The sequence below is a fragment of the Protopterus annectens genome, chromosome 17.part0 (assembly GCF_019279795.1).
Source record: "Protopterus annectens isolate FY-2018-M chromosome 17.part0, PAN1.0, whole genome shotgun sequence".
NCBI classification, from domain to species: domain Eukaryota; kingdom Metazoa; phylum Chordata; order Ceratodontiformes; family Protopteridae; genus Protopterus; species Protopterus annectens.
Genome location: NC_056751.1, coordinates 360248103 through 360272761, shown reverse-complemented (window position 1 = coordinate 360272761; position 24659 = coordinate 360248103). Strand labels below are relative to the sequence as shown.

The following is a 24659-nucleotide window of genomic DNA, read 5'->3' as shown; positions in this document are numbered from 1 at the left end:
GGCACTCTGCATAGAGGCGGTGGGGGTTTCTGGGACACCCTTTGTCCCTAGCTCATCTGAGTCTGTGGCCAGTTCTGCTGTCCTGTCCTCAGGGCAGGTGGGGTAACTGATCTCGGTTGTCACCCTGGATTCCATGGGGGCAGGTTTGGGTCTGGGCCTTTCAGACCGCTCTCTGCCCCTCAGTGCTTCGGCTCTCAATAGTTCTGGTCCGGCCTTCTCCAGAGGGTTGCAGGTCCTAGCAGGGTCTGCTCCTTCCTCCCTTATGGTATTGTTCATGGGGGAGGGGGCTTCGTCCAGTCCTTTCCCATTCTGGGTGGTGGAAAGAGCTCTCTCTGCTACCAGAGTAGCCCCCCCTGCTCGCCAGGCTCCATACCAGCCTCAAATTTTGAGCGGACCCTGTCATCCTGCTCCTTTCAGCATGTTCGAACTAGCCTCCAAGGGGGAGTTACCCTTATTGAGGTCCCCACTTCTTCAGAGTCTTCCCCAGAGCCTTCCTCAGAGGAAGTGCCTTGGAAAATGACATGTAAGAGGAGACATCTTGACTCCTCGATGGAGCCGGTCAAGGAGGACATGGATATTGTTGAAGGGGATGGGTCTCCATGGTCGCTGCCCAAATACGTCTTCTTTGGAGGCATTGTGGAGATCCTTAAGGCAAGGGTGTTTGGTCTGCCCAGCCCCCATCCTCTGAGGAAGCCGTGTTTCTGGACGCTTTTGGTATGGGCCCATCTACCTCTTGGGTGTGTCCCCCCCTGCTGACCCCTTGATCAATCGCATTGCCAGCAGGGCTTGGAAGGACCCCGACACAGTGGAGCTGGTGCCAAAGAGAGTGGATAAGTTTTTGATTGCCCCTTCCAACAAGATCTTTTGGTCCAAGGCAGTTTCAGTTGATGCGATTGTGGTAGCTGCCACCACCAAGAACTTGGCAAGACAAAGTTCATCTCTACATCCTCCCAATCTTGAGTCAAGAGCATTTGAAAGATTCAGAAAGCAGGTGTTCACATTGGCTTCATTCTGCCTGCAAGCCTTAAATTATCTGACAGATTTTACCCATCTTCAGAGGGATTTGATCAAGGAGCTCGCCATTTTCTTCTCAGAGTCCATGCTGGCGGAGGACTTTTAAGATTGTTTCTCCCAAGCTTGCCACTCTCACTTCTATAGCTAATTTGTCCATGAGGTTCATATCCAACTCTGCAAAGGGTAACTCACTGGCAGCGGGCACAGGCATCACCATCAGGTGTCATGCCTGGCTTCGCTTATGTGGGTTTGCAGAGGCCTTTAAGGTGTCATTCACCAACACTCCCTTCGATGGTTCAGCCTTCTTTGGACCAACCATAAAGGAAACTTTAACCCACAGTGAACAAGAGGGGAAGACACTGTCAGCTGTAGGGATCAAGTTCTCTACAGAGGCCCTTTTCCAAGGCCCAATGGGGGGGGGGGGGTAAGAAGATTTAGTTCCATATGTCACAGTCTTCCCTTCAGGAAGCTCAGGATGACTTCTCTTCCAGGGGACGGGGGAGAGGGTTCAGTGGTCAACACTGCCGTAGGGGCAGAGGAGACCCACAAAACCAAGGCTCCAGGGAACCCTTCTCTGAGAAGCTCTTTCAGCTTTCCTGAAGTACTGCCCAACTGTCCCTCTCTGGAGGCAGTCAGGGGTCATTTATCTTTGCACTCTTTGGCCTGGGCAAACATCACAACCAATTGGTGGGTGCTAAGAATTATATCCAGGGGCTACTATATCCCCTTTTCCAATCCCTCACCAAAAAGCAGAACTCTCCCTGATGTGCCAGCCAGTCAGAGAGATTTATTCCTTCTAGTGGTGGCCAATCTCATTCTAAAAAGAGCCATCCAAAAGGTCCCCACAGGACAGAGAGGATCTGGTACTTACTCCCACTTCTTTTTGGTGGCCAAGAAAACATGGGACCTGCGTCCTATTTTGGACCTCAGTCAGTTAAATCTATTATTAAAGAAGTTGAAGTTTTGGATGGTCACTGTACAATCCATTGTTCCCCTTCTGCGCAAGAATGACTGGATGTGCTCTGTGGATCTCCAGGACATGTACTATCCTATCAAAATAGACAGGCTGTCCAGGAGATTTCTCAGCTTTCACATAGGACCTGTTCACTTTCAGTTCAGAGCCCTGCCCTTTGTACTCACCACAGCTCCCGGAGTGTTCACCAAGTGTATGGGAGTGGTCGCAGCTCATCTTAGGCTGCAGGGATTCCAGGTGTTTCCCTGCCACAACGATTGGCTCCTCACAGCTCCCACACAGCATCAACTGGTGGAGACCACACAGTTTCTTCTTAGTCTTTTTGATCAACTCAGAATCGCAGTGGATCTTACCAAGTCTTCTCTGACCTGGTGTCAACATCTGGAGTTCATTGGCACTCAGTTGGACACCATCATGGAGACTGCAGCTCTTCCCCTCTGATGTGTGCTTCTTATCCGGTATCATGTACAATCTCTTCTGGAGCAAACTTGTCCTCCAGTATCTCTCATTCTGAGGGACTTAGGGTCCATGGCAGCAGCCATTTACTTGGTTCCACTGGCCAGGTACTACGAGTGTTCTGCAGTGGACCCTGGCAGTTCAATGGTCTGCTCTTCCTCTGTCAGTTCCAATATGGCTCACCCCAATTTACCGACTATATCTGTTGTGGTGGATGCTCTCTCCAGACCTCCTAGCGGGCAGGTCTTTTTCTTCCCCACTCTGGTGGCTACTGTGACCATGGATGCTTCCCTTTAAGGGTGGGGGGGCACTTCTTGGGAAAGACTGTCCAAGGGATGTGGTCCCAGTCAGAGGCCAAACTGCACATCAGTGTTCTGGAGATGAGAGCAGTCCTCCTTACACTGCAAGACTTTCAGGACTGCCTCCATCTGGTGACAAAAGCAGTGTACACAGACAACATGATCATTGTGTGGTACATAAACAAAGGGACACATGTTCTGATCTACTTTGTCACAAAGCCATTAGGGTCTGGGAGTGGGCAATGTCCTTGGGGCACTTTCTCCTTGCAACGCATATTCCCGTGTGCTGGCAGACAAGCTGAGCAGGGCCATTCTGACCTTGCATGAGTGGTCCCTGAACCTGCTTGTGGCGAAGCAGATCTTCCATTGGTGAGGACAACCGAGCTGTGATCTGTTTGCTGCCCCTCTCAACCACAAATGCAGCAGGTACTTCACCTTGATCCCCCCAGGGATGCTCTGTCTCATGATTGGCCTCCAGGTCTTCTTTATGCCTTCCCTCCTTTACCACTAATTCCAAGAGTTCTTCAGAAAGCAAGGCACCTCAGGATACAGTTAATCCTCATTGCCCCCTTCAGGCTTCGGCAGGTGTGGTTCCCTCTTCTATGGTCTCATTTGAAGCACCCACCCCCCTTGGTGCTTGATCTGGTTCCGGATCTGATTTCTCATCTGTCACTCCTTCCACTTTTAAATCTGCAGACCCTCCATCTGAAAGCTTGGTTTGTCCAATTCCAGTGATTCTTGCTAAGTCCAGTCTTTCATCCCCTGTGAAGGACATTATTCTTGCTTCTTAGAAATCTTCTACCAAGAGAGTTTACAGAAGTAAGTGGAAGAGATTCTTTATCTGGGCTAAAGGTCAGAATCTGGATCCATTTCCAGCCCCTATGTCATACATTCTTCTTTTCCTGGCTTCCCTCTTTCAAGAGGGTGCATGTTTGTCTATGATTAAAGTCCCAATGCTATTTCTAATTTTCACCTTAATGAAGAACCTACTTTCTCTTCTCACCTCTGCAAGGCTTTCTTGAAAGATGTGTTTTTATTGCGTCCCCCAGTCAAAGATCCTTCTCTACCGTGGGATCTTGCTATGGTGCAGCAGTCTCTAACTTGGACCCTGTTTGAGCCTGCCGCATCCTGTGATCTCAGATTTCTTTCTTGGAAGGCTGACATTTTGGTGGCAATAACTTCAGTGAAAAGAGTATCAGAGTTGCAGACTCTTACCCCCAAGCCTCCTTATTTGATATTCCATAAAGACAGAGTGGCCTTGATACCAGTCCTTTCTTTATGCCAAAAATGGCCACTGAAGCAAACCTCAGTCTATCCATCTTCTAGTGTTCTTTCCCAAATATACTAACAAGGGAGAATACATTTTGCATACCTTAGATGTTCATCGACTGCTTCATTTTTATTTGCACAGAACTAAGTCTTTCTGTCTTTCAGACCAATTGTTTGTGGCCTTTTCAGTCATCAGGAAGGGACAAGCTGTTTCAGAAGTTACCATTTCCCATTGGATTTCCCAGTGCATTTCTTACATCTACTCCTCTTGTGGTACTCCTTTGCCTGGACCAGTTAGGGCCCATTCTACCAGGTCAGTGGCTATATCAGCTGCCTTCTCAGCTTGTCAATCCTTGGATGACATTTGTGCAGCAGCAACTTGGTCTTTCCCTCATACCTTTATTTCTCATTACAAGATTGACCTAGTTTCTAGGTGAAGGGCTTCCTTTGGCTCCACTGTTCTTCAGCATGTCCTTCCATGAGGCCATCTGAGAATGTTGGGTAGCTGGGGACTCTGACCCATACATGAGGAATGGTGACTAGAATAACATCATATTAATAGTTATGTACTTACCATAACTTGGTATCTCTGTTATCGTAGTCACCATTCATCATGATCTCGCCCTCCTTTCCCCCTTCCTGAGGGACTGACAGGAATTTAGCAGGATCTTTTCTGATGGCAGGTCTACTGTCTTCTTTCTCCAGGGCAAACTCGATCTGAGGGGTTAGAAGGCAGCAGAGCATTATGGGAGGAGAGGAGCTTGAGCTAAGCTGTTTAAGTGTTCTCGGCTCTGATCCAAGAGCCATACATGATGAATAGTGACTACAGATAATACAGATGCCATGGTTAGTACATAACTATTAATACTTGGGTTTAGAGGATTGTATCCAGAGGATATATAATTCCATTTTCCCTTTCTCCCCCAACCTCCAAGGAAATCCCCGATATACCACCCAATCAAAGGGATCAAGCGGCCATACAAATACAAAAGCTGCTAGACAAAAATGTCATCCAAGGGGTCTCCCAGACCAGAAAGGATCTGGAACTTACTCAAGATTCTTTAGTGCCAGATTAAACAGGGAACTGGAGACCAGTTCTGGATTTCAGCAGTCTAAGCAGATTTATTTGAAAGATAAAGTTTCAGATGGTCACAGTTTAGTCCATTCTTCGGTTTCTGGAAAAGGACAACTGGATGTGCTCAATAGATCTCAGGATGCTTGCTGTCATATAAAAATAAACAGGCAATCCAGAAGATTTTTACACTTCCAGCTGGGAGCCAGCCATTATCAGTTCAGAACACTGCCCTTTGGCCTCACCACAGCCAGCCCCCCTGAGTGTTCATAAAATGTATGGCAGTGATAATGGCTCATCTGAGACTGCAAGGATTTTATGTGCTTCCATACTTAGATGACTGGCTCACTGCCTCTCCGACCAGGCATCAATTCATTATGGCAAAAGGAGAGATCATCCACACTTGGACAAGATTAGGAATAACCATAAATTTCGAGAAGTCAAATCGAAAGCCAACTCAAATCATAGAATTCATAGGAGTTCTACTAGACACAAGGTCAAAAATTGCCTCTCTTCCCCTTTCTAGAATTCAGTACCACTATCTCAGCCTGCTCAGTATTACGAGCTCTGGGATCAATGACAGCAGCGATAACTCTTGTTCTACTATCCAGGTTTCACAAGAGAATTCTCCAATGGATGCCCACATCTCAGTGGTCAATTCTTCATCTACCTTTGTTAGCCCCAATACAAATTACAAGCTCTTGCAAGAAAAGTCTGATATGGTAGACCCAATCAAATCAGGTATTGCAGGGCTGTTCATTTGTCCCCTCACATCCCAAGCCATAGTGACCACAGATGCTTCCCATCTTGGGGGGTGGGCATTACCTGGAAAAGATGGTCCAAAGCATATGGTTCCCTGAAGAAGCCCATTTACATATCAGCTTTCTAGAGTTGAGAGCATTGGTTTTAGCATTGCAAGCCTTTCAGGGTGCACTCCCATCAACAACAATTACAATTCAAACAATGAGTCAGTGGTTTGGTACATCAGCAAACAAGGAAGAACCAGATCATATCGTCTATGTCGAGAAGCACTAATGGTGTGGCAATGGACAATATCTTCCAACCGCTTTCTCTTCGCAATGTATATTCTGGGGAAGTCCAGTGCACTAGCAGACAAGCTGAGCATGTGCATATTGTTACCTCATGAATGGTCCCTCAGTCAGAAAGTGGTGGAACAAATCTTCCACAAATGGGGCCCACCATGCTGTGACCTTTTTAAATCCCCCTAAACAAGTGCAGCAGCTACTTTGTCCCGATTCCCCATAGGGTGAGTCACTGAGGGATGCTGTACTCCATGAATGGCCCCCCAGATTGTTTTACGCATTTCCCCCAAATTCCTCTAATCCCAAAATTCCTTCAGAGAGCTGGCATATTAAAGAACAAAGTTATCCTCATTGCTCCCTTTTGGCCTCGACAGATTTGGTTTCCCTTCCTTTGGACTCGCTTAGTTTACCAACCTTGGATTCTAGACCTAGTTCTGGACCTTTTGTCTCATCCGATGTGCATGACACATCTGGACCTTCCAAGCCTCAGGATGACAGCTTGGTTTTACCAATTCCAGTAACAGCCAGACATTCTATGTTCTCTTTCCCTTTGTGTCACATCTTCCTATCTTCTCTTAAGCCATCCACTAGAAAACTATACGTTAGTAAGTGGAACAGATTTGTGCATTGGCCTACCTAAAAGCACAAAGATCATTTTTTGGCACCAATAAGTAATGTGCTAGATTTCTTAACACAACTTTTTAATCAGGGTTCTAGTTCTTCAACAGTGAGAGTCCAATTAGCAGCAATTTCTAACTTCTGCAATGGATTTGATGCCTGCTCTCTAGCCTCTCATAAACTATGTAAAGCATTTTTTTTGCTCGGCACATTTCTTCTTAAACCTCCCTTTAAAGACCCCAACCACTATGGGATCTCAGTCTGGTACTGCAGTCCTTGATTCTGCCACCCTTTAAGTTTGACCATGATTGTGACCCAAAATTTTTGTCTTGGAAGACATTATTTTTAGTTGTCATCACCTCCACCAGGCAAATTTTGGAAATTCAGGCATTGTCAGTGAAACCACCATATCTCATTTTTAATAAGGATGGAGTATCTTTACGAACTAATGCATCCTTTTTGCCCAAGATGGTATCACAAGTCAGCATCAATCAATGTATTAATCTTCCAGTATTCTTTAAAAATTTTTCCAACAAAGGAGAATGTTTACTACTTTTGCTAGATGTTCATAGACAATTATGTTTTTATCTTCATAGTACAAAAGATATCAGAAAAAAACTGATCAACTGTTTGTTTCATTTGCTGGATTGAAGTTGTGTGCACCTGTTTCTAAAGCCATTGGCTAAATGGCTTAATTACTGTATCTCCTTTACTTATAACAAGACAGGAATGGCCTTGCCATACAAGGTACGGGCTCATTCACCCAGAGCGGTAGCTACCTCTTCAGCCTTCTACTCAAGGACTTCCATGGATAATACTTGCTCAGCAGCAACTTGGGATTCCTCTCACACCTTTACCTTGCATTATAAGCTAGATCTGGTTGTCCAGGGGCAGAGCATCCTTTGACTCAATGGTGCTCAGAAATATCCTTCCTTGAATCCACCCAGGGTTTTAAGTAGCTGGGGACTCTGTCCCATCATTCAAGGCCAGAATGAAAATTGACAACATCAGATAAAAAAAAAAGTATGTAGTCACCATAACATTACACCTGTGTGGTCGATTTTCATTCCTCCTTGATTCACCTCCCACCAACACCCAACCTTTTTTAGGTTTCTTCTAGGTGAGCAAGAGGATATAACAATTGGGTTGCATCTGTATGGCTTTATGAACTCCAGAAATGGCATTGTCCCTTTCTCTCTAAGACTACTCTGTCTTTTCTCTTCATCCAAATTGGACAAGTATATGTATAAATTGTAAGAGTACATCTTTTTAGTGCTTGCAAACAAGATCTGAGGTAATGGGGAGATGCATTATGGGTAAGGGAGAAGTTTGAGAGTTTTGGATTGCCACAAGCTTTTACAAACGGCCGATTTAGATCCAACATCTGGGATCTGAACCCATCAGTCGAGGAGGAATGAAAACTGACAACAAAGTTGGAGCATTATGGTGAGTACTTAACTTTTTTTTTATATGAAGTGAAGAAAATGTGTTTGAAGAATCAAGTGTGATGCAGAGGAAACTGAGGAACATGTTTCCGGAAGGTTAAATCAAATTAAGAATTGTTAGGAGATGCTACTGACATTTTGAACTGTGATGAATTGTAGCTTTTAAATGTGAATGTAATTTGTTATAAACATTGTGAAAATCTGAAAGAATAAAACTAGTGCATAGGGCTTCAGTTCTCTTATGGCAAAAATGGAATGTTAGGTGAGCAGAAGCGCTGTATCATAAGGGATAACAATAAAGAGGCTGAATTAACAAAATATGTATTACTAACAAAGCCGTATGTCTTTTTTGTTTCAGTAATGTAATAAGTATGATCTGGGGGAAAACAGTTTATGTACATGAAATTGTTTAAAAAAGTTGCCCTTGCTCTTTACAGCATGTGCCATAGGAGTCCTTAAGTCCTTAATTTGACCCAAGTTCTAGCAAGTAAGGCAGATATGACCCCAGCTTAATGCTTCATATAAAAGACAACACTTACAGAGTGCTATACTGTGATGTCAATATCAGTATTGGAATATGCATTCAAGCATTTGGCATGGTGATGGAACTCACAGCATTCTAATCAACATTCTGTATGTACTTCATTTGGAAACCAAATATATTTTTAATAATATGACACAATACACATCACAGGTGTGAAAATACACATCAGTCTTAATAAGGGGATTTTATATCAATTCTTAACTCATCTGATAAATGTACTTTATCTTCTGCTACGTGCTTTAGTATGCTAAGAAAATAAAGAAAATCCTGGATTTACTTAACCCTAGATATTACAGTTTAGCCTTCTTTATCTATTGAAAGCAACTCTTGTATACTATAATGCAAACTTAGTGATGTTTTCCAGGGCAGAGAATAATTCACGTATGTGTGTTTTACTTTACTTGATTTTTTTTTTGTTTTCTTTTCACTTTATGTTTTGCAAATGTGTACAATTGTGTGCTTTCTCTTCTTGCCATGAAAAATAAAAATACAGAACTAGTTGCATCAGAAAGAGAAAACTCTTTAGCATCAACAGCCAGCTATATTTGTAACTCAGTACTGCATAATATGCACAGTGACATTACCAATGAATAAAACAATAGACTTAGAGAAGGATAGTGCCCTGATTGTGATCCAGGTGACCTGAGTTTGATGAGCAGCTCACACCCTAGAAGGACTGTGGTGGAGATAATGGGAGTGGCTGACAACTGTTTAATTATTTGGGGGGTGGGGTGGAGGACTGGACCATTGTGTTGTAGTTCTGACTCCAACAAACATTTTGAGTGATTGCAGGACACCTTTTGGGCATATGTGGTTACGTGCTCATGTGCAAAAGCTTACATTGGGACCCCCCCTAAGCACAGCAGCAGCCGTTATAGAAGTTGTCCGTTGCTAAAGGGAGGGGAAGGGTACTTGGGAGAGGAGGTCTCTGTGAACACAAGATGGTCTGCTCCCAAACACCTGACCCTTACCTCCTAGTAAGGAATGAATGGGCTCAAGGTTCACATCCCAAGAAGCTAATAACTAGTCTGCATGCTTCCATCTTTGTTGGGAAGCAAATGAGTTTATCTGTCTCCCCCACAGAAAAAATGATGGGTTGAGTGGGTTAAAGCAGGGGTACCCAATAGTGGTTATGTGGGAGGATAAATGTAAACACTGCAGACGTAGATTACCTAATAGATTTTACAAGTATAATTCTAATATCTTCTCACTCATTTTTGCATAGTTACATACTATTTCACTGTCAAGAAAAGTGGCGACTCAGTTTAAAAAAATTATGATTTCCAAGTCTAACAAGAGTGTAACAATTTTTTTTCCCTTTGTTAATCTTAATTGCTGATTATTAAATAGTTGCAAATTGGGATTAAGATTTTCAAAGATAAAACTGTGTATTCTTTATCCATATAAATAGGGATTCATAGTGTAATAATAGTTCATAAATTTTCATAAGGCAAGTCATATAGTAGTAGGAAAGTTTTAACAACTTTATTAAATTCAAAATAAACTGCTTTTGCATTCCATAATTGCAGCTTTCCTGCTACTGATGATTCCTGGCCTATTCTAATATTTTTATAAATTTCCATGTTAATTCAGAAAAATAAACTCTCGGTTTTGGACATTAATTTATGTCAGCAGGTGTAAATATCTCTTCTGTAAACAAATGGAGAACTTCAGGGATGGGATATCATGTCCTGTACATCATTTGTTCAAAGTATGCAACTGTTAATTGGTTTAATTAGTGTCCGTGTTTATGTAGTTGAAATTCATGTCACAAATGATTAAATGCTGATTTTAACATTTCAGATAATAAGTATCCTACTTTAATCTAGCAAATACTTGAGATGTTGCATAGTATCAGAATAAGTAATACAGAACCCAGTTATTACATATACATTCAGATAACAAAAGTTACCATAATTTTCAGTTCTGTATAGATTAAGAAATTATTTTTTGTTATCAAACTGTCTGCCTTGAATCAACAAAATGGGTCTAGTATATAGAGGTCTTTTTATAGGTCAGTGAACTCTTCTATTTTAAATCCTTATAGTTAAAAGAAATACAGTGCAAACCATAATTTTTATATCTATCATTTTGATGTCTTTTTTTTTCTCTGTGATACAAGCATTTGCTATCATTGCAAGACTTTTTGTCAGCGGAGAGTCTGCAAGAATTTCTCCCCACATTTTAATTCATGACATATACCATGGCCTGGAAAATATCATGTATAATGTGTTGGGCATCTTATTCAGATGTTTAATTCAGACCAGTTATTCATCTGATAAGATTCATATGTTTGCTAGGTCAAATTACATCAAAGTTTATATAATTTTTTTTCAGTGAATTCCTTGAAATTGTGTAAAGCTTATGTTTGGCATGCCTTCCCAATGAGACCCTATTCAGAGAGCTCTTAATCCATAGTGCTTTATTTTTTGATTGAGAAATTAACTGTCTTTTTCTTTTGAATCATCTTTCAAAGAAAATCTGAAATTCCTGTCATGGAAAATTTCTTTCACTTAGTTACATAATTTAAAATGATTCTAGAACTTCAGACCTTTGGTATAAAACTCCAATATTTGGTCTTCCAAATGATAGAGTGATCCTATGAATGAACCCAATATTTATATCAAAATTAGCCACAGAAGCAAATTTAAACCGGCCTTCCAGCTTTTACCCAAACTGTTAAACAAAAGAAAGTACTTGCTACATTTTATGGATGGGCATAAGGCAACTGCAAATTTTACGTAGACCAAACAAATTTAATCTGGAAGACGTTTCAGATATTATAGTTTTTTTTTTTTAAATGAGAGGGCAGCACTGTTTCAGAAGTTACTCTGCTAGACTGTCTGGCAGTTGGTACAGAGGGTTAAGGCTTCAAGCTGTAGATCCTGTGGCTCAGAGTTTGATTGCCTGAGTCATCATTTACCTGTTGTGTGACATCGAGCAAGTTACTTAACCAGATATTGTTCCCAGGTCATCCTCTGAAAAGGAACTTTGTGTCTGGTGTGCCTACCTGGTTAACAAATGGGTGTCTTGTTATTATTATTTTATTATGGCTGTGTCACAGTGCATTATAGTTCAGTATGGTAAGTGCAGCAAAACCTTACCATCTTGATCTACAGCACATTTTGTTTGGGTTATGGCAATATCACAAGGGTTCTTAAGAAAAGCTTCAATGGGTGACATTTGTTCAGCTCTAACATGGCCTTCTTATAAATCTTCGCAAAGTACTATGTGATATCAGAGTCCAGAAGCTCTTCTAGGACATTGGCCATTCATGGGATCCTTTTATGATACCACCCATGAAGTTCAGTTCACGATACTGTCATGTTGGTTGAAGAGGATGAACCAGACTAATCTGAGATACAAAAGTAATGCATTTAACATGATGGTAGATCTGGGTGTGCTCCACTCCATAACAGTTAACTTTAGATCTGGTGGAAATTGTAATGCACAAGGTAGGGGAGGAGCTAAAGCCTGGCAAAGATTTTTTTTCCATGCCATGCTGGATGAGAAATAGTGATTTTGTTCCATTGAGTAGCAGAAAATGAACAATGATCTTGCAGATTTATTGTGACGGTAAGTATGTAACTTTGTGTGTATATAGATGCCTGTTGACATTTTGAGGTGGCAGTTGCAGTCCACAAAATAGAAGACTGAAACTATGAATATGATACTATGCCAAATCTAAGGTCATTGTACCTTGTAGTATTTTTCTTGCTGCAAAGTATAGCAATCCTAAAGTTGTTAAATGTAAGTAACAGAGTTGTAGGGTATAATATAAGTAGTTTTATACCAAGTTCTTATATTTGCTCTGTTTTTATGGAAGTTATATTTTATATATATTTTTTTTTTCAGTTGTTGGACCCAGCATTGTGTATCTTGCATATTTAATATTATAGCTACTGTAGGAAGGCAACCTTTTGGCCCATGAGATCTACATAATATTCAGTCATCCAGTCCTGTTTATAGGAAATACTGCAGGACTTGAAGTTTCCAACCTGTTTGGTAGTCAGAAGGACTTTACCTGCCTCTGAGCGTTTCAGGGCTGAAAAATTCTTTTAAGATAATCTTGTCATGTTTAGTAGTGTTCTTTCCGTCACTTATAGAGTGCCTTGGTATCGTCCAATTGTGGATACTGGTTGCCTTTTTCCATGCCAACCATAAGGAGACTGTGGAGGTAGTTTTAACTATTCATTTTACCACTTGATGACTGAATACTAGACCTTCCAGCTTAATTACTTTTTGTCAGAAATGTCTGTTTTTATTTTTCTTTTCTTGCTTTGTTTATTGGTGGTGAGGGTTTTCCATTTAGATTTAAAGAAGACTTCACCTCCCTTGCTATATTTACCAAATCTGAGGCTGCACTGCAGTGGATAAAAGGGGTTTGAAACCCTTTCATTTGTGAGATGGGGGAAGTGTTGGACGAGTAGTTACTTACCTTGTCAATGAAAGTTTGCTGAGTGAACTTTTGATGCTTATTGTTCGATGTTTAACTGTTTGATGGTTAGCCCATTCAATGGCTCACAATAAACCCTCTTATTTAGCATGATCTAAATCTCTTAGAAGCTCTGCATGCAGGTCTCTTGGTATCTTTCTTGAGATAATGTGGTTTCTAACAATATCGATACTCCAGTACAGTTTACATTAGGTCTAATTGAGTGGGAAGCACAAAACCCAGGTATTGACCAAGTGCTGTCTGGGCATTTATAACACGTTTCCATAACAACACATACAGAGATGTGCTCCAAATGCAGGAGTGACTCAATGTCCGTCAATTTGCTGTTTAGACTTCTAACATTAAGTAGAATCCACCTTAATGTAGTCTGGTGGTTGATTTGCTTTGGAATTAGGTTGGGAAGTTTATCAGCTGGACCTAGCCTAAAAAAGGTAAAATGGGGGCTGCAAAAGCTTTCACCAGTATGTATAACACATGGAATGGAAGGTGCAGATCTTCCCTCTTGAATCAAGAATGGCTGTCAAGCACCTCATCCCATGAATTATGGATCACCCTAATATGATACCAAGTATTTAGCCAGTTGTTAAAGTCAGTCATTTTTATTTATATCTCTGCATCATTTTATTGACAGAAAGATTCCACTTAATTCTGGGAGTTTTCCTGCATTTGTGATATGCATAGAAAGCTCTGTCATGTCTCTCTTCATTTCCGTCAGGGTTCTGCTTGTTAGGCTGTTTACCCCATCATGACCATCACCTTGCTGTACTCATATTTGTCTGTTTAAGGGATCTGAGAGCCCTTGTAGCATTACAAAACACTGCTCCTGAGAGGCAGCTCACTGTCACCCTGTTTTTCGCTAGTCTCATGAGTGTAGAATATGTGTGCCTAACTGTGGCATCACCAGTTACTAGTACATTTCTGTTTGTAATAAAACACAAAATCACCAAACTGATATGAAAACACACAAGGCTGAAGTCCAAGCACCTCTGGAACAATGTTCAAATGTTGAAGTAAAAGGAACCACAAGTAGAGAAGTATAAAAACACTTCATCAGATCTGATGAAGTTTGAAACTTGTTCAAACGAAAGCGCTAACTGTTTCTGTTACTGGAATCATTAAATACTTGGTGTTTTTATACTTCTCAACTTGTGGTTCCTTTTACTTTAACATTTGAACATTGTTCCAGAGGTGCTTGGACGTAAGCCTTGTACATTTTTATTTGTGTTTGACAGTTTCTTGTGAATAATTGATCTGGGATATGCTGCATCTTGGTGACTCACAGCTGTTGTCACTAACTGTTGTTGCAGTGTTTAGTTTACACTGGGATTTACCCCTGCTAGTCTGTTGCAGCTTTGGTCAGGATTGTTTTTAGATCCTCAGTGTATGATAATTTAATGTGCGCAGACTGTGGTGTGGGTGAGTGATACTCACATGGTGGGTTTGATTGTGGGAGTGTGGCCAGGTACTTGCATCTCTCACAAATAGACAGTGATAATGAGTTAAGTAAAAAATCATTGTCTGTGAGCATTGGGCAGTTCTTAAATTGTCTGAGAGTATCAAGTGCTATGAGGCTGGTAAGAGAGGGCAGACTAGCTTGTTGAACTTCATTTTGACCATGAAAGCTGAAAGTCTCAAACCTTGCTCGTGGAAAGAAGGTATCCCACAATGCAGTGGTGTAATTTCCCACATCTCGTTTGATGCTTTGAGATTGGATGCGCTCATCTTGGCCGTGGCTAAGTTGTGATATTTTTTTCTATTTACCTTTGTCAAAACTTGCTATTTTTGCATATATTTAGCTTTATTATTACTAGGTTTAACTCTTGTCTCTTTGCTGCTTCTTGTTAAATAGTGATAGTTTTTTTCCCCTTTACCATGGCTTTTGCAGGCCCCTTTGGTGTCCTGTGTAGTGGTTGTTCGTTGTTAGTGTCTCTTATAGCTCATTTAAGTTAGAGAGCTTGTATTGTTTTTTGTTTTGTGTGGAAAATACAACCGTTTTAGTTAGAGGTCCTATTTTTCTTTCCTTGGTTGTTGCTCCTTGTGTTGTCCTGTAATAACCTTTAGTTTAGATTTAGCATATTAGTCTTAGCTAATATTTTTTGTTGTTGTGGTTTTGCTATCGCCCTTGATCTTATTTGTAAAATGTCTAAAGACCAAAAAGAGAGAGAACATAAGCCTTCGGGCTGTAAAAAATGTCAAAAGTGCTTGCAAAAAATGTCTATCACAGATGGACATGTTTGTGTTTATTGCCTTGGTGCCATTCATCTCCAAGAAGACTGCACCTTCTGTCATTCATTTAGTGCTAGAGTTCTTCAAGAAAGAAGAAACAAGTTGATTTTAAAAAGACTCTTAAAGCCTTCTTTTGAGGAAGCCATTCATAGCTCTTCTTCCTCTTTTTCATCTCCTTCTTCAAAAAAGGATAAATCTCATAAAAGACCATCTCCAGCTACATCGGCTCAGTCGGAGCCTCCAGTCAAACTCCCAAAAATTTCAAAGGCCACTACTTTCTCGGCTCCACAGTCCTCAGAGCTGTCGGAAATCCTTTTGGTTGATAGGCCTGGTATTTCGGCTCCAAAGCCTTCAGAGCCACAAGATACCTCCACTCGGAGCCGGCCCATTGAGATTTCGCTAGTTTCTCTGACCTTGAGATCGCCAATCCTCCATAGGTCTCAATCACTTTCCCTATCTTCCAGGTCTACAAGAAGCTTATCAGATGATGATGTGGAACAGATCGTATGTAGACTCAAGTCGCCAGCGCTGAATAAATTATTCTCAACTCCCACCCATTTGGTTTCAGAGCCTGCTGTGCCACTGTTGTTCTCCCTCCAAGATAAGCTGGTCCTTCAGAGCTGGAGTACTCGGTACCACTTACTGTGGGACCCGTCTATTCCGGGACCCCCTTCAGTGTTCATGGAGCCAACATCTGCTCCGACTCTCTCGGCGCCGTCTGGTGTGTCTGAGAGCAGAGGTTCCCTGGTTGGCCCCGGGGGGGGATTCTCGTCCCCGGCCTATCCCTCAGAGCATCAGCTTGGGTTAGCTTGGCTCCCACATCCGCCTCAGGTCTGATCTCATTGGCTCCTTTGCCTTCCTCTGTCTCCTCTGGGCCAAAGGAGTCTTCGGAGCCAGCGGGATCTGCCTTTGAGCTAATGAGGAGAGTGGTGTCTACCCATTCAGCACCACAGAGGGATACCAGTACTTGTCCCCCCAAGACACCAGTTACTGTCTCAGCACCACCCATTTCTCAAGACAGCAGAGACCCAGAGCCTCAGGATTCCCCCATTGGGCGAACCCCTCTCATCTGAGGCCTCCTCAGAATATCCTTCTGAGGAGCCACCTCGGAAGAGAGCCTGCAAGAGGAAGCATGATGACTCCCCAGATGAGTCCATCACTTCAGACACTGACCTCGATGAGTCAGAAGGGTCCCCATGGTCGTCCGCTGCGATCTCATTTGCGGATATTCTAGAGATCCTCAAGCAAAGAGGTGCCTGGCAGACCACCACCCCTTCTGCTGAGGAGTCAGTGTACCTGAAGGCTTTTGGGTCTCAACCTTCAGCCTCCTGGGTGTCTCCTCCTTTCGATGAACTAATGGACCTGGTTTGTCGAAAGACATGGGAGTCTCCCAACACTAAGGAATCAGTCCCTCAGATGCCAAACAAATTTTTGTCAGCTCCTTTGGGCAAGGAATTTCTAACAAAGGGAGTACCCATAGATGCTATGGTGATGGCAGCAGCCACCAAGAAGGAACTTGCAGAGACTTCCTCATCTGTTCATCCTCCGAATAGACTCTCGAATGATGGACAGATACGGGAAGCGTATCTTTTCTTCAGCGACTTTCTCACTCTGATCACAGAACTACCTATCCCATTTCATGAGGCTACAAAGAGATCTCCTGAAAGAGTTAGGAGATACTCTACAAAGTTCTTTAGCTGCAGGGGTGAATGAGAAGGTCTCCGCCCAGCTGTCTACTTTAAATTCCATTGTCAACTCCTCCATGAGGCTCATATCATACGCAGCAGATGGAGCAAGCAGGGCAGCGAGTTCTGGAGTTTCCCTTAGGAGATACTCCTGGATGTGCTTGTGCAGTTTTGCAGAGCCCTTTAAGTCTACCTTTACTAACGCCCCTTTTGATGGTTCCTCACTGTTTGGACCCAAAGTAAAAGACACTCTCTAACCTGGTGTGAGCAGGAAGGGAAAACTCTCTCTGCTGTTGAAGTATGTTTTTCTGTACCTTCAAGACCTTATCCTAAAGGTTAGAAGAGCAGAAAGATGTGGTTCAAAAGATCCCAGAGATTTTTCCAAGATGCATGTGGTGATGCCTTCTCCAAGGGCAGAGGGGGAGGTAATAATGGTAGACGCCACCCCAGAGGTAGAGGTGGCCTGCAAAACCAGTGTGGCTGTGATTCCTTTTGCGGACGCCCTTATCAGCGCTCCTGAAAGGAAGCCCAACTACTCTACTCTGGAGGCAGTTGGGGGACATTTATCAATGTACCCAGAAGCCTGGTGAAATATCACAAACAACAAATGGGTACTAAACATAATATCCAGAGGATACTCCATCTCCTTTTCCAAACCTGTCCCACAGACCAAAACACTCCCAGATGTTCCACCCAATCTAAGGGAACAAGCAACTATAGAGATTCAAAAGTTGCTCCACAAAAGAGTCATCCAAGAAGTCCCCGCAGACCAAATAGGATTTGGAACTTACTCAAGATTCTTTTTTGTGCCAAAGAAAACAGGGGACTGGAGGCCCATATTAGACCTAAGCAAGTTAAACGAATCTGTCAAGAAGTCAAAGCTTTGAATGGTGACACTGCAGTCTATACTTCCCTTTTTAGGGAAAGACAATTGGATGTGCTCGATAGACCTTCAAGATGCTTACTACCACATAAAAATGGACAGGACATCAAGAAGGTACATACGCTTCCAGCTGGGAGCCAGCCATTACCATTTCAGAGCTCTGCCCTTTGGTCTCACTACAGCCCCCAGAGTGTTCAACAAATGTATGGCAGTAGTCACGGCTCACTTGAGACATATAGGATTCCGTGTGTTTTCCTATCTAGATGACTGGCTCCTATCTGCCACCACCAAGCGTCTACTCCTACAAGCCAGGGACCTAACATTGGACATAAGCAATCAACTGGGCATTACAGTAAATTTTCAAAAATCTGCCTTGTTGCCTTGTCAGCATATTACATTCATAGGCGCAGATCCAGACACTTCATCTGTGGTAGCACATCTTTCAACAGAAAGAGTTATAGCACTCAGACAGCAGATACTTCACCTCCTTCCCAAGAACAAAGTGAAAGCAAATATAATTCTACGCTTATTAGGAACAATAGCCTCCACAATTACACTGGTTCCTCTTGCCAGAATGCACGTGAGGATTCTTCAATGGCTATTATTCTCCCAATGGTCACTTCAAGAGCTTCCAATGTCTCATCTGATCAGAATAACAGAATCTTGCAAGAACGACTTGAGATGGTGGATACACTCCATTCATGTGACAATGGGCAGACCCTTTGTTCCACTTCAACCAATAGCTACAGTGACCACGGACACTTCCCATATAGGGTGGGGGGGCATTATCTGGGAAGAACAGTCCAAGGTACATGGCAGGAACACAAGGCTCACTTGCATATAAATGCTCTAGAGATGAGAGCAGTGCTTCTTGCGTTGCAAGCACTTCAAGACTCTCTCCCTCTAGGGACTATTGCAATCCAGTCAGACAGTATGTCTGTGGTTTGATACATAAACAAGCAGGGGGAACCAGATCTTACCCCCCTTGTCAAGAAGCCCTAAAAGTATGGCAGTGGGCAGTTTCTTCCCAGTGCTTTCTGATCGCAATGCACATTCCGGGGAAGTCCAACGTGATGATAGACAAGCTGAGCAGAGCAATCCTAATGCCTCACGAGTGGTCTCTCAATCAAAATGTGGTGGAAATAATTTTCCAAACATGGGTACAGCCTTGCTGTGATCTCTTTGTCACTCCCATGAATGCCAAGTGCAGCAACTACTTTACCTTAATTCCCCCTCCGGGGGAGACACTGAGAGATGCTCCTGCTCACAATTGGCCCTCGGGACTTCTATATACCTTTCCACTGTTTCCTTTCATACCCAAAGTTATTCAGAAAGCACAAAGATCGGGAAGCAGGATAATTCTCATTTCCCCTTACTGGCCTCGTCAAGTTTGGTTCCTCTTCCTTTGGCCTCACCTTCAAGGGAAGCCTTGGATTCTGGACCCAGTGCCAGATGATCTGACTCATGTGTCAGGGAAGATTCATCCTTCTCTCCACACCATAAAACTGACAGCTTGGCTGCTCCACTTCCCAATTTAGTCAGGCTTTATAATTTCACTCCTATGGTTTGACATATCTTAATGTCTTCCCATAAAGCTTAAAGCTTCCACTAGAAAGCTGTATTCTAGTAAATGGAAGAGGTTTTCCCTTTGGGCTCAAGACAAGAACATTGATCCTTTCTCTGCACCTATTCATTCTGTTTTGGAATTTTTGGCGGAACTGTTCCAACAAGGCTCAGCTGCAGCAACCATCAAGGTTCAACTTGCTGCAATTTCAGATTTTCATATTGGTGATGCTACTTCCAATTTAATGTCACACAGGTTGTGTAGAGCCTTCTTAAAAGGTGCTTCCTTATTAAGACCTCCCTTTAAGGAACCCCTTTCTCCTTGGGATCTAAATTTTGTTTTGTCTCCTCTCACATTACCTCCATTTGAGCCCTCTTTGTCTTAAGACCTCAAGTTCCTTTCATGGAAGACCTTGTTTCTAGTGGCTATAACTTCTGCTAGAAGGGTGTCAGAATTGCAAGCTCTTTCTATTAAACTACCACATTTGATTTTTCATAAGGATAGGGTATCCTTATGTACAAACCCATCCTTTCTACCTAAAGTCTCTTCTCCAAACAACATAAACCAATCCATAGAGCTTCCATTGTTCTTTCCTAACCATAGCAACAAGGCAGAGTACAAATTACATCAACTGGATGTGCATAGACAACTCAGATTCTATTTGCATAGAACCAAAGACTTCAGAAAATCTGACCAATTATTTGTATCTTTCTCTGATGCAAAAAAAGGATCCTCAGTCTCAAAAACTACTCTTTCAAATTGTATAACTTTCATCTATAATTCAAATCACAAAGATTTACCTTTCAAAGTGAAGGCTCATTCCTCTAGAGCAATGGCTACATCATCTGCCTTTCAAGCCAGAATTCCCATAGATAATGTCTGTGGAGCAGCTGCTTGGTCTACTGCACATACTTTTATCACTCATTACAAAGTTGATTTGGCCTCCAGGGACAGGGTATCCTTTGGTTCCATTGTGCTTAAAGGTGTACTCCCGTGAGCCACCCAGGGAAAAGATGCTAGGGATGCTGTCCCATCATTATAAGAATGAAGGCAACATAACATAAAGAAGTACTCCCCATAACTTTCCATGTTTGTTGTCCATCTTGCCGTTCATTCTTACGAACCCTCCCTCCTTCCCCTGCCGAAGACTCCTTGTTGACGTGGTAGATTCCACTACCTTCAGGAGTTCTTTGTCTCAGCTTGTTTCTCCTTCCAGTACATATAGTATAGACTTAGATATATGTTTATATGTATATGTTTGTAGATATGGATATAGTGTACATATTGTTCAGTATTAGCAGCAAACAAGATCTGGGGAATTACACCACTGCATTGTGGGATACCTTCTTGCCATGAGCCAAGTTTGAGACTCAGCTAAGTATTCGGCCAAGTCGGAGCCAAGAATCGGCTCCAAACCCATCATTGTAAGAATGAACAGCGAGATGGACAACAAACATGGAATGTTATCGTGAGTACATAACTTATTTTTTGAGCACTAAACTAACCATGTGCAGTCAGCATTCTAGACTAGCCTAGCCTACCTATAAGGTTAGTTTGGGGAAAGTATTAGTGTTTCATCTCCTAGTTAAGGTATTGATTTGGGGTAAACTAATAATGCAGATAGAAAAAAATAAGTTCAAGCACTAAAACCACGTAGGCAGTAAATAATTGGTGTAGACTGGCTATGAGATTGGCTTTAGATGTGCAGCTGTGTACCACTGTTTAACTCTTTGATTTCTACAGTTATAACGAGGAGGTGGAGTTAAATAAGGTTGCTAAGAGAAAAAAAATTTAAAATGCCTGCATTTGACGAATACATTGTTGCATGTTACTGATTATTGTGTCACCACCCACTGTTAAGCTGAAGAGAAAAAGTAAAAGAACCAATAAGAAAGTTAAACTCCAACCAATAATGTCCATCCCTCAGTAACACCAAGAAATTATTCTCTGCCACTGAATAACCACTACTGTTCTCAGCAAGTTTACACTTTGACTAGTAAAACAACTAACAGTTCTTTAATGTAAGATTAAGCTGTAAAACTGGGAAAGAGTGGAAAGTCACAGGGAGAACACTTTTATTACTAAAGCGGAGATGTTATCTAACGAATCAACAAAGAGGGCACTGTATAATTGTCCTAACATGTTCTAGTTCTACCCACCTCTGGTTTATTTTTACCCGAAATAAAAAGGGCTAAAAACCACCAGTGGGATGCAAGTCTAGACTTTTTAAGACTCACAGATCAATAGACCAGTAAGGAGAACACTCAGAGTAAAAACATGGAAGGATCTGTTAAACATAAAATGAGGCAGGTGACTATAAAATGCATGATCTAAGAGATTTTTAACTGACATTGTAATTTAATGTTAAAAATTGATAAAAAGTGTAAAATCACTGGGAGACCACTTAAGTATTAGATATTCCCTCTTCTTGTTAATCTAACTTCAGAAAACAGCAACTTGTCTTTTACAAATGAGTAGTTGCTTCTGCTTGTTGAATTAAGTGTTTAGCTAACTAAGAAGCATGTTATACAATTGTATATATGATTTTTTTAATGGCCAGTGTAAGTTTAGTCCCATGGATTGTGAAATATAATGGATATTACATTATGCTGGGACTTGACTTTTGTAAACAGCCAGTTTGCACTTTACATACACATATTCATATGCTTGCTATAATGGATGTTTGAGTTAGTAAGCAAACTATGTAAGGTAGGCAAATGAAAGGTAAAACAGAGAATACTGTCATATTCACAGTTTAAAATTAGTTTATAATAAAATAACTTGTGTACTTTCTTAGTAACATATTAATTTGCATTTATATAGGAGCTTTACCTGGCTTATAACAATATTTCTGACCTAAGTCAAGTAAGCATGCTGGATCACTTGGAAATCTTGGACCTCGAAGGAAATAACATTGATGAGACCATTCAAATCCAGTATTTGGGATTATGCAATAAACTGAATACTCTGACACTGGAGGGTAACCCTATGTGCTTGAAACCATATCCAAACTGCAGTGAGGTAACTATAGTTAAGTTTGATTTTCCCACCCCATAATGTACAAATATATCACAAGTATAAACAAAAATCTGCTCATACCTGTTCAAAGTTTTTTTTTCTTGCTTGGTAATGGAAAATGTCAGTGAACATTTAATCTGATATTGTCAGTTTTCATTCACTCCTCAACAATTGGGTTTGAATCCCTTACTCAGATGTTTTTTTACAGCTCATGGCCCCTCGAGCTCTCAAGCTCATCTGTTACCCATAATGCTCTATCCCCTAGCATACCTCAGATCTCAATTGCCATTTTTGTGCATACCCGTGGTTGATATGAGCTCTTGAGCATTAATTACATTTTTTTCAGATAAGTGAAATCTTTAATTGCAGCATTAACACTTTTATTTCATTAACAATAAATCCTCTCTACCTACATAATTTAGTGCATTTCTCTTTTACCATTGTTGGTATTTTTTTTATCTCCCCTTCTCTTTCTAATACCATTGCTGGTATTATGAAAAAAAAAAGATACAAAAAATTAGAAGTTTATTTTTTCTTTTTTATCTTCTTGCCTTTCTGTTAAAGTGCTAAAATGGAGGAAAAGCCTTCTTGCAAAAAACAGTGTAAAAAATGTAGGCACAAACTCCCCTTATCTGATGTAAATGATTGATGTGTTTATTGTTTGGGCCCTGATCACCTTAAAGTAGATTGAGAAATATGCAAGTCTTTCAATCCAAGGGAGGTAGTTGATCATTAAAATAAAGTAATACTGAAGGGTCTTCTTCCTTAGACCTTTTTTGAGGCACTATCTGGGGCTCATCCCTCAAAATCTGACCAGACAGAACATAGAAAGAGGCCATCAAATCCATCTGGTCCTTCCACCCTTCCTCGGATTCAGTGTTGGAGCCAACTCGTAAGAAATCAAAGATGTCGGATCTGAAGCCCACATCATCTGAACAGCCAACGTCAGATGTTCACTCTACTTCTTTGGATCCGGTTTTGTCTGATCCAAAGCTCTTACCTTGGAGTGAAGTATGCATCCTCCCTGTATCCCATACCCTCTAGAGTTCACTCACCTTTTTGGAGAGACACTATCATTCCAGGTCCCCCTCTGTAACCTCATCTTCTTGTTCTTCCAAAAGCCTGACAGAAGCTGATGTGGTTGAATGATGAGAAAATTTCTCTTGGCACACATTCAGATGGGAGTTCTTCCGTCTTCTACCACTTTGGGTCAGGAACTCCTTACCAGAACTACACCACCTGTCTCGTCTCCTTCTCCGATCCAGCCTGTGGTTTCAGAGCCATTGGATCTGAGTTTTTCAGGACCATCTGTGTTGGATCTGAAGATCATTGTATCTTCGGCTGTAGTGCGTTCCAGCAGTTCTGAGCATGTCGGACCCAGACTACTCTCTGAGCTGAAGTGCTCCTGTCAGATCCAAGGAGTTAGTCAACTTCAAAGTTGCCAGAGCCGTCTGTGCCCCTAGGAGCTTCAGCATTGGACAGCTTGTCTCTGACCTTTGCTTCTGGCAGACTCTCCTTGGGTCGGGGGAGCCGATGGTCCAGAAGCATGGCTTCTCAGCTCCATCAGCCTCCTTCTCCCCTGGGTGCTCTGCTTTTGATGTAGTGGAGAGAGTGTTTTTCTGCTTCTGCAGGATGAATGGTTCCTCCCCTTTCAGATCTCCCCTCTGGATCCCATATGTCTGTATGCCTTGAGCCTCATCACTGTATTCCGCAGGGACAGCCAGCAGGGAATTCTCATGTCTGATACTTCTCTGGAACTTCCCATCAAAGAAGTCCCTATGATTAGAAGGCAGAAATGGAGGCACTTAGACTCTCCTCAAGAGTCTGTCACTGAAGATACCGATTTTTGATGAGGGGGGAAGGGTTCCCAAGATTACCACCTGATGATGTCACCTAAGCAAAACAGTGTTTGGTCTACCAATAACCCTTTTCAAGAGGAATCTGTATTCCTGGAAACCTTTGGGTTTGAAATGTCTACCTCCTGGGTGACTCGGCTCACCAACAAGCTCATTAATTTGACAGGATTTTGGCACCTCCAAAAGGAAGAGAGTTTTGGAGCAAAGGAGTACCAGTAGATGCCATGGTCATGGTGGC

The 24659-nt window shown here is 41.9% G+C and overlaps 1 protein-coding gene across 2 annotated transcripts in view; it reads left to right on the top strand.

Moving 5' to 3' along the window:
- Nucleotides 1-24659, top strand: part of LRRC56 (leucine rich repeat containing 56) — a 1529270-nt gene that overhangs the window by 626722 nt on the left and 877889 nt on the right. For both annotated transcript variants that reach the window (XM_044059653.1, XM_044059654.1), the window contains one exon: nt 22371-22568. In XM_044059653.1, the coding sequence (XP_043915588.1) occupies nt 22371-22568 (198 nt within the window). The remainder of the gene's footprint in view (nt 1-22370; nt 22569-24659) is intronic.